Here is a 16,886-nt window from a genome sequence, read left to right as displayed (position 1 = left end):
TAAGTTGCTATACAGAAAAATTATTGCTGTAGAGGCTATCAGTACAGTATTAAATTAATGTCCAATTCTCATCTAATGGTAATCATTGTTAGTGTTTGCTGATTGCATCCAGAGAGGAGAGCAGGAAGTCATCTGACTTATAAACGTTGCGTTGTGTGTGTTCATTTCATATCTGTATGCAAATCCTGAGTAGGTAAGTGGCAAGAGAACTATTCCTGTGTTTACTCTAGATTTTTCTAGAACCCCTAAACCTTGCCAACTGCTGGGAAATAGGGAAGCTGGAAGCCTCCAGAGTGTGATTGCAGGTCCCTTGTCATCACTGTGTTTGAGGACTGTGTACTTTCTTGGAAATATTTACAGGAATTAGAAAGATTTCTGAGAAAATAAGTGGTAAGTGACTGGGAGGAGCTGGTAGAAGTTACGTTGATGCAGATAGAACGCTAAGCTATTAATGATACTACCAGAGATGAGAGATAGGGTTATAAGAAATTCATGACTCAGCCACAGACTTATTTGTACAGTCTGGTCTATTTACCTTGTACTTCAATTCCCCTATAGTAAACAGGTAAAATGCTCAACTTCAGTGAGGTGATTTGAGGTTAAATCCATTAATCTCCTTGCCTAGATCACCTAAGTATCATGTGACATGATCTTATGAATGTCAGTCATCTTTTCCACTATATAATTTATTTCTGAAGTGTGTGTGGTAATTTAGTGGCTCTGTGGTGGTTTTCTGTGCTGACTTAAGTCCACTGAAGCTTGGCCATGAGAGAACTGGACTCCAGAAGCTGTTCACTATTGCTGTTAACTGTCGTAGTTAGAGAACAAACTGAGGAACGTGAGAAGAATGTCATTCTATGTAACGAACTAGCAGAGCTGCTTGCCAGAGACAGAGAGGTACTTATCTCTCGACAATTGTAATTTTGAGGAACTAAACGAAGGGAAAGTGAAGACCTTTTCTTAAAACTGATGTGTGTGGTTTGGAATATCAGAAGAATTTTGGTGGAGGAGAAACTATCTTTAGTTCTTCATGTAGTCAGATTCTTTGTGTATTTAGAGGAGGGTCAATTCTTCAATCTTTCAGAGCAAAAAGTAATTACTTCCTTTGTACCGTGCTGCATAATGCAAAAGTCTGGCAGAAACATATTAAATCACTAATGTAATAGGAATAATGCTGTATTGTTCATCTGCATACCATATAGATAGCATAATTATGAGCAACTTTAATGTTCTTTAAAATGGCATTTGATCAAGTAAGTTATTGCATTTCTTGCTGCCAATTGTCAGACAAATAAATTACTTTATTACGCTTACTAATCACTTTGTTATTTGCCTGTAGGAATCAAAAAGTGCAACTTGTCCAGAACTAATAAATTATGCCTTAAATCTTTGAAACATCCCTTGCTCATGTGGAAATATAACTTTGTAGCCAATTAAATTCCATTTATATTTTGGGGGTAATTTTATAATTAAAATTACATGTTTCTAGAAACAAATTCTTTATTGCTAGTAAAAACTGGGAAAAGTGGAAGCTTCAGAAGGCAATATTCCAAAGCCTCTAGCAGTATCTCGCTGCCAACGTTGCATTTAAAACAACATAACCAAAAAAATGTTCACAAGAATAAGATCCTTCCCTCTCCTCACACTCTTCCTGGATTTGTTACCTCTGCTGTGGAGGGGGTGAGGAAGGGAAAAAGTCACTTAAAGGCTGAGACTCTTTCACTAGTTAAAAAGTAAACTGGATTTGAAAACCTAGTTTATCTTTTTATGAGTAAATACACTGAAATCAAAACTTCTGCATTCTTAAAATTAGAAACTGCATTCTGGAAGTGAGTGAACATGAATATTTTTGCAATTAGTGGGGGATCTGAGCAAATCATACATGCCTGTACAGGTATACCGTACCGTTTAGTCTCATGGACTTTGATTCACATACACAAGCAGTCCTAATTACCTCTTCATCCAGAAGAAACCTTCACATTTTGTGCTTGTTCTGTTGTTGTCTCTGAATTCACTCAGACTCAGTGCTATGACCCCAGTCTGCTCTGCTGGAAGGTTGGAGCATGCACCTGTACCTGCATATGCTGTTCTTTAACCCAGCTATACAGCAAAATAAAACACTCTTTGTGGCTTGTGGACTTGCATTGGCAAGACGTGGTGAATGGCAAACCAAAACGCAGTGCTCTTTCTGCACTGAAGTTATGCAGTAAGGCTCATCAGGTACACTAGACAGGAGGTGGTGCACATTTGCTCTTTTCTTTCAGAGTTCTTTTATAAGCTATGACAGTTGTTATGTTTTCTTGTCTCCTCTGGTTTCACCGTATTTGGAATATTTTACACATGATCTTTGCCTTTATTGTAATCTACAACTGGTTTTAGCCAGCTCTAGAAGTTGCTTTGATGACCAGTAGCAGACTGTCACTTTTTTTTTTTTTTTTTTTTTTAATATACATTTGGGCCATCTGAAGCCATTCTGTGCCGGTGCTCTCAAGGTCTCTGCTATCACCCTGTGCCCTTTCCTTTTGGGTACTTGTGCTGTCCTGCCAGACACATGTGCAAAAGCAGAATAAAGACCTGATTATGGCCTCTTGTCATCTTGAAGGGATTTGTATTCCACTGATGATGAGAGCTGTGTAGGTGAGGAACTTCTGACTTATGTCAGTGCAAAAATATGTGTATATTATTGAATTTGAGGTGTTATATAGTAACATTAGAATCAAATGACATTTGGAGAAATTGTGAAGATCATAATAGGTTCAGTCACAGGAACTTGTAAAATTGGAAGATTTGGTAGGTTCAGTTGTGTTCTGCTGGTTTTATTTTTCTCACATCAGTAAGCTTTGGAAACCCTTTAGTATGGAAAATTAGGCTTCTTCATATTTAGGGATGTCTATATTAACACAGGGCAACAAAGGACTTTCATGTAGTCCTCATTGCTGGGGGCTTTTTACTCTAGTCACTGTAGAGCTGTCCCATCCCAGATAATCCAAAGTATTACATCATTCTTAATGTACTTCTATAGTACATAAGATTGTTCTCAATATCCTTTTTTTCTGTTTTAGTTAGTGGTTAAGAGCAGTTTTCTACGTTTTTGCTGCATGTAGTCATGCTTCCTGGTGTTTAGGCACTAGTGTTGGAATCTTATCCCCTTTCATCGGTAGGGATAAGAGACGTTGCTTGTTTTTAAAGAACTTTTGAAGAAGACACAAGGACACGTTAAGGAAAATGGTGATTTTTTTAAAGGAGTATATTTCTGCTATGTCATATATTTATGTATTATGGAATGAGTTTCCCCCATACATGCTTTGAGTTTTTAGATCAGCACTGCATTGTGACCAGGCAATTCGGTCGTAAGTTCGTTGTAGTCAGTGTGTGTATTTGTAGGATCAGAATATTCTCATTTTTAAGCAATGTAATTGAAGAAAAGCAATAAATAACTTCCAGCTTATGTGAAATACTTCTCAAAATACTTCCAGCAAGTGTGAAAGGAGCGGAAGTGGGTAATGCGCAAAACTCAGAACTTGAAACTTAAAACATCTTCAGTTTAAAAATGGCATGTTCCATGCTAACTAAATGTACAGAAGTAATAAATGAAAACATTTGAGGTCTGATTGAAGGTTATGAATAAAACTCTACAGAGGGCACATATCGATTCCTTTTTCTTAAAGGCTGAAAATATAAACTATTGTCAAAAACATTTAAGATTTCAGAGATGTTAGCCTCAAGATCCAACGATGGTTTGTTTATCATATTTCTCTGTCTTATGTGGTGTGGAACTGAGCAATTCGAATGTTCTTCGTACATCAGTTCTTATTTTCTATTACTTTATCTCAGCTTAAAAGCTGAATCTTGGGAGTCAGAAATGTTTCCGGGAGAATACAAGATGTTTTTAGGCTAGCGCTTGCGAATGTTTAAGCACTGATTGCTGCAGATGTATCCTGAGTTTGCTATCCTAGGGTTTGGGGTAGGAAGGGGAGACAGGTAGCTCTATTTGGCAGAAATCCATTGATTCTGGCTTTACTGACCTTTTAAGTCTTGGATCCTGACCCTGCACCTGGAGGTTCTGGCTTGCACAGTTTATGATTATGCTCTGACATGAATAGCACCTGATTCACAGTTATTAAGTGACGTAACACTTAATATATTGGGATTTTTATACATTGGGATTTTCAATGGGTCATTATTTTCCCTTGGTTCATGTGGCTCATACATTATCTGCCTCTTCATGTTTGCCATTGGCCATAACTTAATCTTCATAGATGATCAGTTTAATTTCAGTTATTTGTCGTTTATCAACTGTTCGTCAATCAAGTCACTGACCAATCGGCATCTTTGCATGCTACTTATGGCAGTTTGATCAAAGTGGCCACACAATGATAATTATATTTTTTTAGGAAAATGAAATACAGCCCGTGTAGGTTTCTTGCAGATCTGACATCGCTAAAAAACAAAATGCGTGGGTCAAAGTCTCCCACATGTAAGAGCACTTCATCACTTACAGGGCAGTCTTTGTGGGTTCAAAGCAGCCTCACAAAGTCAGTGTTAGCAGCCTAGCCTGCAAATGATGATTCTGTGTCAAAAGTTCCACCATCTGGTTTTCGTGTGTGTGTGTATATATATATATATATATTCATTTTTTCTTAGTGTGATTTTGCTGCTGTACAGAAAATAACCAGACAATAGATTAATATTTCTCTTTTTCTTCCTTAGTAATGGGTAACTATCAGAAAGTACTGGGGCTTATTAGTCTCATAGAAAGGTGTAACCTTCTCAGCCAAGTCTTTGTTTTCTGTGTTGAATAGAGTTAATGTACTGTTAGCAAATACATGAAGTCTTAGTCCTAACAGGATGTAACGTTTGAGGGGAAAAGCATCAGTAAGGGGAGAAAAGACTCATTTCCCAGTCTTAACTGTCTGGGATGAATGAAGTCCCACTGCAGCACCCCAGGAATTTTTTTCTGGTTTCTTGCTTCTCAGTCTATTCGAAGTCAGGTGTTTTATGGCATGCGGTGGATCAGTAGCTAGCACGTGATATTGTAGGTCTTGTAGTAATGTAGACTCTTTAAAAGCAAGACACAGCTTCTCAGCTGTAGTTGTAATGGTCCTGTGGTGGTAATTGCAGGTTTATACTCCCCTAAAAAAATGTTAACTCCTCTTTCTGTTGCCTCACTGTCATTTGCAAAATTTTTTGTGGTATGAGGCACCTCCACTGGCAGCTTTTTCTGTAGTGTGAATGAGTAGTTGGAGTAAGAATGATGGTTCTCTGCTATTTAGATGTGATTTCTTACTTGTTGATGTGAGGATATACTGCACAGTCAAAGTAAAATAAATAATTTTTGATAAATGTAAGGGTTAAATTGATTTTAATAATTATTTAATTTTTGCCACCTAAAATTTCAATAAAACATTAAAAGGTTTAAAGAAAATGCAGGTTGTTCGTATTGTCATCCTTCTGTTGAATGCAAAAATGAGAAGGGGTATTTGTGTATTGGAAATATTTCTGAAAGTAATTGAAGAGTCCTGGCCAAATGATTTACTGCTTAGTGTTGGTATTGTTTAGGAAGACTGAGGTCTCCATGTTACAGAATCCACCATAACTATATATAACAACGTATATTGCTGATAATTGAAAGGAGTAAATATTTCATAAGCAAATCTTGCAACAGCACATCAGCACGTGTTGTTCTTCAGTTGCTACATGTGATCGGATCCATTGGGTGGATCTACGGATCTCTACAGGCTTTATACAAACTTTGAAATACTTAAAACCAACTAAGCAAACAAATCTGATAAGAAAACGAATTCTTAATAAAAGGGAATGTCTTGTTAAATTTGTCTTTTCTTGTCAGTTCACAGTTCTTGCACTGTGGCGAAAGTTGGCTGAATTTGTTGACTAATGGAGTAAGATCTTACAACTTGGCTAAAACACAATAAAATGTATTTCATTAAATATACAATACTATTGTAGCTCTATAAAAAGTCCTTTGCTATTGAATTTCTGAGATGGAATGTACAGATAAAGCAGGCTTACTGGAAGAAATGCTATATGATGTTCTATGAAACCACTAGAAGTGTCTTATTTGTTTAATGCTGCTAATTTTCATATTTTTTGTCCCTTTTTGTAATTTTTTCTGACTTAGGCCTGTGATTCATTAAACAAGATCGAGTTAAAATAATTAATATTCTTAACACTTATTTTTAGTTTGCATTTTTGAACAAAGGTAATTTTTTCTTTTGAAATTTCACATGAATTAGTTATGTTGGTTTTGTTTGCAATACTTTCCTTTGTCTCAGTGACTGTGCTTTGTGCTCTTCCCTGCTTTTCTGCTTTCCCTGTGTTGAGCTTATTTTTGGTACTGCTTACTGAAAAGTGGCAGCCTATGACATGCCTATATACATGTGCTTCCTCCATTCCAATTTACAATTTCTGCTGCATGTTCCCATCCTCCTGACTTATTCTTAGGGTAGATCTACATTTTTTGAGAAAGCACGCTTTTTTTTTTTTTTTTCTTCTCCATAGAATAACATCTGTTTTTTAGCATATTTTGGATCAGGTCAAAACAATATTTATTGACTCTATACAAAGAAATATTTTAAGTGCATAAGAACAAAAATTATGTAAAGTTTTTTTTTTTAAAAGTGTGTTTGTAGTCCTAATTTTTAAGCAACAGCTTCTGTGAACCTTTTTAGCTTGCTGTGGCTGACTGGGGCTCTGACATATCTTGATGTACATGTACCATCCCCAGTTACTCAGATAAAATGTACTGATAAAGGTGACCTCATTAGAAGAAATGTTTTCTTTTTTTTCTTAAACAGCATCATAAATATACATTACATTTGTTTAAGGCATCCTGTCTCCTTGAAGTCAGTTCAGTGTACAACATAGTGTCGGCTCATTAACGTTAGATTCAAGTGTATATTAGATTTCTGATTAAACATCCCCTCCTTTGCAGCTAGGAATAAACACAATTATATCTTCTTCCTTCCTGGTGTTGGTTTAAGAGTAACATGTGTCCAATTTTAGTGAGTTCTGCTGTTGTTCCTAGCCAGCTGGATAAACCGGCTCTAAGGAGAGTTAAGTAAAGTTTAGTGCACAGGCCTTTCTCAGCATTCAAAGCTCCTTACATATGTTCTTATTATCCCTCTTTTTGTGTAGCTGATGATTAAATATAATATATGTTATACCAGACTTGTTTAACATTGCAACCAGTGCTGTCTTTGGGCAATTAAAAGCTGCCAGTACAAATATATCAAGATAACTGGAATTGGGTGGGTGGTGATACCTTACCATGTTGATAAAATTTTAGAGGGGCCTAAATCAAAGAAACAAACAGGATCAAAGGTGATGTGCCTATATTACTATTAATTTTGGTACTTTTTTCTCAATAAAATCAAAAGAAGGCGATAAGTTTTATTCTTGCTGATAAAAATAAATAAATAAATAAACAGGAAAATTTTATAGAAGTCAACTTTTTTTTTTAAAGCCTGATCTTTAATGTAGCCCATGTCATTATTTGTACTTCTCTGCCAGTAAAAGAACTCTCCCCCTGCAGTCCCTACCGCATCAACGCCTCCCGTTCCGCATGTGCTGCCTGGTGGAGGTGCAGGGGCTGTGTGAGCGTGAAGGACAGGGCTATGATCTGCCCTGGACTAGGGCTCTGCGTGTTCACATGGTCATGAACTAACATAAATTTGCATTGGAGGAACTTCGGGCTGGTTTTTTGGATGAGAATAGTTATATGTCTTTGTTTTATTAAATATTCTCTGTTTCAGGTTTAAAATACGAAAGATTTGAAAAGAACATCCTCTTAAATATGTGAAATATTTTAATCTTATAATTGAGTGTTTCAGTTTTGCTTTGAAGATACGGTTTTTTAAATTTGAAATAAGAAATCTTTCAGTAAAGACAATTCTGCTACCTTAAGTGATAATTACTGGCTGAAGCATGTTGATTAGTATAGATATAATTAACTTGAGCACAGATGCCTGAATAGAAATGCATGTTTCTACCTGTTTCATACATCACAGATACTTTCTTTATTTCTATATTTTTTTAATTGTGTTTGGCTGTGAATGCCCCTCGTGGCAAGTAGTTTGATATGTGTGAAAGCATACTTTCTCTGTAGTAACACATGGAAACAGTTTGACTGAATAAAATGAGAAGAAATTAATCATAGTCATTCTGAGCTTATTTGCTTGTTCATAGCCGACCTAATTTAGTCTGAAATCCTTAGGAGACAGTACTCTTTAATATTTTATAAATAATCTTTCCCCTAATAAAAACATATTCTAGGATATACTTGTAAATTCTGACTTGTTTAAATTAATATACATGGTTCTTCCTTGTTACTACTGCATAGTGATCCTTGTCTCCATGCAAGGCTGATATAAATTGTGTGTATTTACCAAACTCACCTCTACAAAATGGACTTTAATAGAGTTGCACAATAGAGGTGTTTGTCCTGCTAGGTGTCAGAATCTCCACAATTTCTAGCATACAGTTTCAAAGAAGTTAGCTGCCTGGAAGTGATAAAAATGTGTTTCTAAGTCCAGTATACATGTGCAGAAGACAAATTTATTTTTTCTAGGGCAAGATAAATAAAGAGTGTGAGTTTTTAGGTTTATTCAATGTAAATAAGTCGTATTGCATTGTTTTAACCAAGCTGTGTTTCTCTCTTCAGTCTTCTGTGGTCTGTATTTTCATTTCATAATGAAAGGTATCATCAGCACTGCTTAGGTTTTACTCCCTTTGAATTCACTGTGTTGCCTGATCCTAAAGCTCAGCCTGGTTATTTATTCACTGAATACATTCATCTAAGTGGTATTCGTCCAGAACTAAAGTATGACAAAATGAGAAAGATAGTGTTGCTGTTTAAGGAAAAGGTGGTAAAAAAAAAAAAAAAAAAAAAAAAAGGTGTGTTGTCAATCTAATGAAAATACTTTTGGTACCTTAATGCGCGTGACTTGGGTCATTGACTTCATTCTTTACCTTTTCAGTCACTATAAATCTGTAAAGTTTGCATACATTCTGTACTGTATGCAGCTATGTGAAAATAGAATGAAAATTTGCAAACCTGGTTGCAAATATTTTTAATTTTTATTGCTTAAAATGAGTTATAGAAGACTTGCATTGTTTCTAAAAGAGCCTAAAGACTGTTTCAGCAAATGGATCAACGAGCTCACTTCTGGGAGATACTTATCTGTCACTTCCACTGAATTTCATGGAGAGTGCTGCCAGAAGTTCTTCAAATGCAAGGAGATTTCCAGTTATGGATATCATCCCATATGAAGAGAGTGTGGAATGTATACAGGGCCATGTTTATCCTTGTTTGATCCATGTTTCTCCATCAAATGACTTCTTGTTATACTCTTGTTTCATATATGGTTAGAAGTTATCTCCCTCATGTGATCTGAAGGGAAATCAGCCCTAAATCTTATTCTTCATATTAAAATTCTTGTTTTCAGTGTCGGGTACAATTTGAGAGGGCTTCTGGGAGGAGATATCTTATGGTGTTTACATATTTGATTTTTTTTGTTTGTTTGTTTAACTGAAACTGATGGAAAGCAGGTGCTAAAATGAACTCTTGGCTTGTTACATTGGCCTCTGTTCTGGGGTAATGCAAAACTGTAACTGCTCAATGTCATTTGTTAAAATTTAGGTGCCTGTCCTGAAACTTTCAATTACTCGAAGTTAATTTTTAGCTTTCAAAAAATGACATGTTTGGATTTATCAGAAATCAGATCTTTGCGAATCTTTTAGAAGAGCTAGGCCTAAGCCAAGCAGGAGATGTGGCTCGTTATTGTCACAAAGATACAGCTACAGACATTCATGAATTTTTATTGTGTAATAAACCAGATGTCAAGAAAACAATGTGGTTCAGAGTTCTTTTAAGAATATAATATTGAGTATTTCAATTTTATTTAGGATTGCAGTTTGTTTTTTTGTTGCTCAGAGTGCACTTGTGAGATTTAGTTACGCAAGTTGCATTGTATTCTGTTGGCCTATTTTATGCTTAAAATGTAACGTGACATGGTTGTTAAACTCATAAAATATTGGATCAGCCCAAGAAATCCTATTTTGCCAACTGGTTTTCTGACATCGTAACTGTTTCAAAAAAGAAAAAAAAAAAAAAGAAAAGAAAAAAAAGAAAAAACCATCCAATAGGCATTTTTAAATAGACTTTTAACTAATTACAGAAAAAGCTGTGGCTAGCATGCTGTTCTCTCTCTTTTCCCATGACCTTCTAATTTTATAACTTTTTTTTGTATGTGACCAATTACAATATGACAGCAGAACAAAATAACATAATCCAAATGCCCAGCAGCTGGGACGTAGAGGTAATAATCCATGTCCTAGAATTGTGGAAAATAATGGGGGACAAGTTGTAGATAATTCACTCTCTACTACTTATTCTCTTGCTGATAGTATATCTGCTAAGTTTTGCTTCTTTTACTATTTTGAGCTATTACTAAAACTATAATGACATTTACTTTTGGCAGGTTGTCTTTTCTGTGACAGAAGCCAAATCGATCTCGCCTGGGTCAAAGAGGTGGACTAGATGACCTTCTGAGATCCTGCACATTTTTTCAGTGATTTCACAGTTCTCACTGATCTTCCTGTACTCTGTCTGTCCTTTGGATGACAAGAGAGAGTGTTTGTTGTAGATACGTCTTCCCAATTATTAGAAAGAAAAGGAGCTTTTGAGATTCTGAGGAAGTGTCTTTACGTATTCTGCAGCCCTGTGAACCTGTTGAATTTCTTCTCCTGGTCTTCTCCCTGTCCCTTGCATGGGGAGCTTAGGCTTATCAAAACTCTTTAGGCATGAGAAACTGGTTCCCCTCCGCATCCTCATTATGTAAAAAAATGAGCTAAGAAGCTTTAGATTCTAGAATTTAGGAAGTACTTGGCACAGTGACTGTATTGCTGTTTGTTTTATTGTTCAATAGCGCCAAAGGTTGAAGAAAGACAAATGCATCTCTAAGAAAAAAAAATCTGTTTAGGACTTGCTTTTCATGCTTCATTTTTGCTGTGGCATGCTTATTTGATAGCAGAAATGGTGCAAGAAATGACTTGACCCTTATATAAAAGGGCAGATTTTGCCAACAGACCTAAAATGAAATCAACATAAAAATCACTGTGATTTTAGGTGATAAAATGTGTAATGTTCTGTGACTGCAGTGAAATTTTGAGAATTTGCCATTGGGAGAGTTGTCTGTAGATACTAAGATGGTGGGTAATTCTAAACATTTGGAACAGTATGAGTTGTCCTTTTGTTATTATTATTAAAGACAGATTATAAAGTAATACAGGATAAGCCATTCTCAGTGGTTAGCATTGCTTGAGGAATGTGCGTTTCTCCCTGTGACTTGATATGTAATGTTTTACCATTATTTCTTTCTCTTCTTGGGTTAGTTTAATGAGGACTCGTTTCCATTTCCTTTAGCTTCATTTCCAGATCATGTGATCATACTGTAAGACAATGGCTGTTTTTTTCTGGTATAAAAGTGACCGAAAAGCAGCATGGAGAGCTCTGTTCCAGAGTGCTGTAGAACTATGAATGATGATTTCTGTGATCTTTGGTATTGTGTATTGATAAAAAAGATTAAACATATTCCTTTGGTTTTACATCTAAGGAAAGTCAAAGTTAAATTATCGACCTTTTAATGTCTGTGTTGGGGCACAGTGCTGCTGAGCATCGAATACTTTCTGATGTTTATACTTTACTGGTGATTGATTATGACTTTACTGGTGATTGGGAATGCTGCGCAAGGTGAGTTCAACACAGGAACAAATTCAGTGCTCTGAAACGTTCCTTGTTACTTATTTTGGAGCAGTATAGCCAAAACACCGAAAGTAAAAGGAACTGTTGTCAACACTGTTCAAGTGTGTCTCCTTGATGTTTTATATTTGAGTAGGTATAGATCCGTCCTCACAGAAACCACCTAATATGTGTGTAGAGGAAAGTTTGAAAAACAGACCTCTCAGGTCTGTACATGTATTTACAATAGAGGTGTATAAAGAACAACACCCTTCTTTTTCTAAAGTGCCCCTCTGTGTGTAAGTACAAACTTCCTGATTCTAAACAAGTAGAAGACCTATTTTAAAACTTTTTTTTCTGACTACACCTATTTGGTATAGAGTGGTGAAGCCTTGGAACAGGCTGCGCAGGGAAGTGGTGGAGTCCTCGTCCCTGGCAGTGCTCGCAAATCACATAGATGAGGCGCTTAGGGACGCGGTTTAGCAGGCAGCGTGTTCAGGGGCCTACGGTTGGACTCGGTGATCTTGAAGGTCTTTTCCAGCCATAATGATTCTATAATTCTATGATGATAATAAACACTTAAGGCTCCTTTTGTATTGTGTTTCACAGGCAGCAGGAGCAATTCGTCCTCTAGTTTCTACTGTTATTGCTGCTTCTGCTGATGGCTGCTTAGACCACTCATTGGAACGGGCCCGGTACAGAGCAAGTGAAATGCCTCAGGCTTTCTTGTTTGATGTAATCTACCAAGCATACCAGCAGGTAAGCCTTTGAGTTTTCTGCAATTTTTTTCATCCATTTATTATTGGTAAAGAGAATTTAAGTTTGCTTCTTTCAAAAACAGAGATTCAACATCTTCTTCAGATCATATCAAATTGTATGTGTATTGTTTCTCTGCAGTCTTTTGATGACAATGCTTTGTCATTTTCATCTATTCATTTTTTCAATTACCTTACTGTGAAATGAATGTGATAATTTGGGACTTTTAGATAATGAACAGAATTATTATTCAAGCCTAATGGAACATGCTGAAATGTGTATTTTTTATATTGAGTTACATTTCCTGATGGTTCTATTGTAGCAAATGAATTCACATTACCAGAGGCTCTACCCTTCAAAACATACATATGTATTTTATAAGTGCATTCTGCTTCTTACAGCCTTAATTTACTACTCTTTTCTATAAAACCAGTGCTTTGTAGATAATTAAGTTTTCTAAAATAACTTTATATTATTTTTGATCACTTTCTTGTGTTCATTGTAATTTCTGCCTCTTGCATCTTTTTTCCTGTAATGCAGTTGTTTTTTTTTTCTTTTCACTTCATATGAAGATGAGTTGAGCAAAAATTCTCTGTTTAGCTTGCTTTGATTTTATTGCACATTCCATAAAATACTTAAATAAGTGGTCTAAAATGCTTAAAGTTAGGTATGTATTGTTGCCTTAGAGTTTCTTGAGTAAAAGAGTCTTGGAGAAAAAATTATGATAATGGCATATATAGTGGGACACTGGCAATATTTGGATGATATTAATTTGACTTATTTAGTAAATAAGTTCAACGTTTCATGTTGAATGTGTTACAATAAGTGATTGTTTTGCACATACTTTGAATGGCTGAATATTAGTCTCTTTGTTAATTCACTCTTTTTTCTAATATAGTATTATAAAATAATCTTTTTTTAAAAAAGGAGGTGGGGGGGGAGTTGTCTGGTAGTGGGTGGCTGTTTTGCCTGTATTCCCCTGGTGGCTGCCTGCGTTTGCCCCACCCTGCGTTCACAGCTTACTGGAAGCGCTCCAGGCTTTCGTCTCAGCCTCCACTTCCTTTTCATTCATCACCTTGTGGAAATTGTCTGTCCTCCAGGTATCTTCCAGGTTGACTAGAAGCAGAGCATTTCTTTATTTGAGAGTTGGAAGGAATTATTTTTCATGGCACTAATGCTGACAGTCTTGCTTCCCATCAGTCTTTCATTTCTGTAGTAAACAAGCCCAAATTGGTATCTACCTCCAGCAAGTGCGTAGCTGAGGAGTTAACATTGCCAGAACAAATGTCTGGACTGCCCGTGAGGAAGAAACGATTAGTTACTTGTTCAGTAATTGGCGAAATTTGCACCTCATACACTTCATGTTTTATGTCTGAATTTATTCTCAGATGATGAAGATGAAGGGCTTTTCAAGATGAAGAGCTACTCAACTAATTGGAGTAACTCCAAACTTCTTGCTTCTGATGAGGAGCAGGGGAATGTTGGTGCATTGTTGCAATGCAAATAATTCTAGTGAAGGTCTGTCTTGATGCAGGGGGCATGTGTGTGCCCATAGCATCATGTAGGTGCCTAAAGCACATCTCAAGAGGCAACAGCTACTGTTGTTTGTACAACCTTTTCTTTCTTGTTGATGTGCATCTGTTTTGACAAATTAAATGTTTATACACTGTTTCTGGAGGGGGGAAAAAAAGCATACTATTTTTTTCCTACTATGTTTACTGTTAATTTGCAGATACAATGGGGCTGGCAAATATGTAAAAAGCTGTGTCCCTCAATGCCTTGCTCAGAAGACAACTCTATTTACAATCCGTGTGCTCCTCTGAATACTGAGTGCTCTTGTCTCACATATGCATTCCATCAATCTCTTTTTTGAATGCCTGCTCTTTCAAGAGCAAGCCACCAAAGTTGTTAGCGAGCAACCAAGGCTAAGGTTCCATGTCCCCAGTTCCCTTTGCATTGGCGAAATTCTGGTCATTGGAATGCTCTGTGCCTTGGAGCTCTGGGAAGGGTAGCACTTTGCTAAACCTCTCAGCTCATATTGTTTGCTGATTATTTATGTTTCAATGGTGCCTAGCTGTCCAAGTCAAGGATTGAGACCCTATTGTTTAGGGAACTGTACAAATAAATAACAAAAGATAGATTATCATTGTCCTGAAGAACTTAGTCAAGCTACTGTAGGACACGTTTTTGTAGGACTGGATACAGCTCAGGATACTTCGTAAATGTTAATACACAACGCTATAAGTTCCCACAACAACCTTGTGAAGTAGGTAAGTATCTTTATACAGATAAACAAAAAGAGATAAAATACTTCTGTTAGGTTGCAAGTGCTTTGCAAGACTGGCAGTGGAATTCAGTTCATCTGACTTTGCTTGTGATCGTGATCTCGCCTCTGCGTAGTTTACAGAGTGGTGATGTTTATGCAACAACAGTGAGGGAGAAAAACACTGGTCAAAGATACATTTCTTGGAAAGAAACTGTCCATTTGAATTTTTGCTCAGATAACACAGGCTTTTCAGTTGCATTGAGAGTAATGTAGAATACTGCTATTACAACTCTCTATTTAAATGCATCATCTACTTTGGATTGGTGGATTTAGACTTCAATCCTAACGTTTTTAATATATGTTCTTTTTAACGAATATGTCATCTCTGGGTATCTTAACCACTGTGTTAAGATACTGTTTTTGCTTTTCACTGGCATGAAACTGAGCAGAGCAGGGCTAGTTTTCTTATACTTTATAGTATATAGACTTGAGTGTATTAGGTAAAGTAAAAAGTTAGCACTATTAAAACACAGTGATCTTAACTCGTTTTCTCCAATTGAAAATCATTTCTTTTTTTTTTTTCTATTTCTTAATTTGATTAGAAATGACAGTGGTTTGGGGAGAAATGTATGCCTTCTGCATACATTTAATGAAATCATTTGAAGTAGGTATAACAAATGCCAAAAGTTGCTTACAGTATTATCTTAATGTATTTGTATATTCCAGTGAATTCTATTTACATTCACTCCAAAAATCCAACAGAAATTTTGAAGCCATTCAGCAAGGTTATTTGGATGCTTTTCTATATTTCCTCTCCTTTTTGTGTGATGGATCCCAGTTTAGATTCTCTGTAGTCTCTTCTGATACCTAAAACGGGTGGGTTCCAAAAAGATGGGCTATGTTCAAATCTCTGCTTGTTGCTTTTTACTTCTGACAAGTAAAATTCTTTAGATCATAACTATTAACTTCTCTATAGTAGTTCTGTTGTAACCTTAGAAAAGCTGTCGCTCAAATTTCTGTTGTCATTTTAATGACTCAGCCCATTAAAATATTTTATTTAATTCTTCCTCACTTGGTTGCATGGTACTTAAGACCTCTTTTGCAGGCCTTCTCAAAGGTCAAGAAAATGCATTTTTATTTTTAATTTGGTTTTTCTGACTTTGGAGTTTTCTTATTACAACCACTTAGTCAAAAATTATTTTGCATCAAATGGTGGAGTCTGGTTGGTTGGTTACCAGACATTGTAATTCGTATTAGGTGACAAAATGGGAATTAACAAAGAGATAGATGTATTCCATTTTATTACTTCCATAATATTCCTGGTTGCTGGTTATCATTAGTCTCTTTCTGCTAGATATGGTAACCTATGATCTTCTCTTTGGTGCAAGAATATTTCTTGATATTCTAGGGAAGTTATTTATTTTCTATTCTGCTATTGTAAAGTAGCCAAGGACTTGTAACTATGTAGTAGTTTTTGATTAAGACAGATGCCTGGAGAACTAAATATGTCTGAAATAAAATGAGCAAGCCATCCAAGAACAGTTAACCAGTTGGTAAGGTGTTGAGTATTACTAAATGTTCCAGTAGTTAATTTTGAAGGGTTTTAAACACCCGGAAACTAATAGCATAGATTCATGGCAATATTTTCTTAAAAATAAACCTATGCTTTTAAACAGAACTGACCATCAATTATCTGATATAACTTTGGTAGGATGCTTCAGAGGCGGGGGAAAAAAGAAAAGAGATTCAGATGTCTCACATTATGAAATCTTCATTGGGGGAAGGCAAACAATTTGAGAATTGTTGTTGCTTCTTGGTGAAAGCTTCTTGCTTCTTGGTGGTACTTTGCCTTTTTGTGGTGTAATAAGGAGAGATGCAACAAGAAAGGGGGAAGACTTGTTTCGACAATAGTGGCTTCAATGTAGTGAAAATAAAGACCAATCTTCAGGAAGAAATTAAAACTTCTACTCCATAACAGCTTTATTGATTTTATTAGTTTTATAAAAGTCCTGTTACAGTGTTACATATACATTTTGCTTTTAAGTGGGGAGACCTCCTGGCCCATGTAACTGATGTAATTGAACTGTCAGCTGAATTGTTAGAGTT

The 16,886-nt window shown here is 36.0% G+C and overlaps 1 protein-coding gene across 1 annotated transcript in view; it reads left to right on the top strand.

Annotated features, from left to right (window-relative positions):
• Positions 1-16,886, top strand: part of CRPPA (CDP-L-ribitol pyrophosphorylase A) — a 101,354-nt gene that overhangs the window by 8,092 nt on the left and 76,376 nt on the right. Inside the window, exon 3 of the mRNA XM_088533444.1 lies at positions 12,368-12,517. Within this exon, the coding sequence (XP_088389570.1) occupies positions 12,368-12,517 (150 nt within the window). The remainder of the gene's footprint in view (positions 1-12,367; positions 12,518-16,886) is intronic.

The sequence above is a fragment of the Tinamus guttatus genome, unplaced genomic scaffold (assembly GCF_059628265.1).
Source record: "Tinamus guttatus ecotype Peru unplaced genomic scaffold, ASM5962826v1 Tinamus_guttatus_pri_ptg000503l, whole genome shotgun sequence".
NCBI classification, from domain to species: Eukaryota; Metazoa; Chordata; class Aves; order Tinamiformes; family Tinamidae; genus Tinamus; species Tinamus guttatus.
Note: the sequence above shows the minus strand (reverse complement) of the source record. Positions and strands in the feature narration are given on the sequence as shown.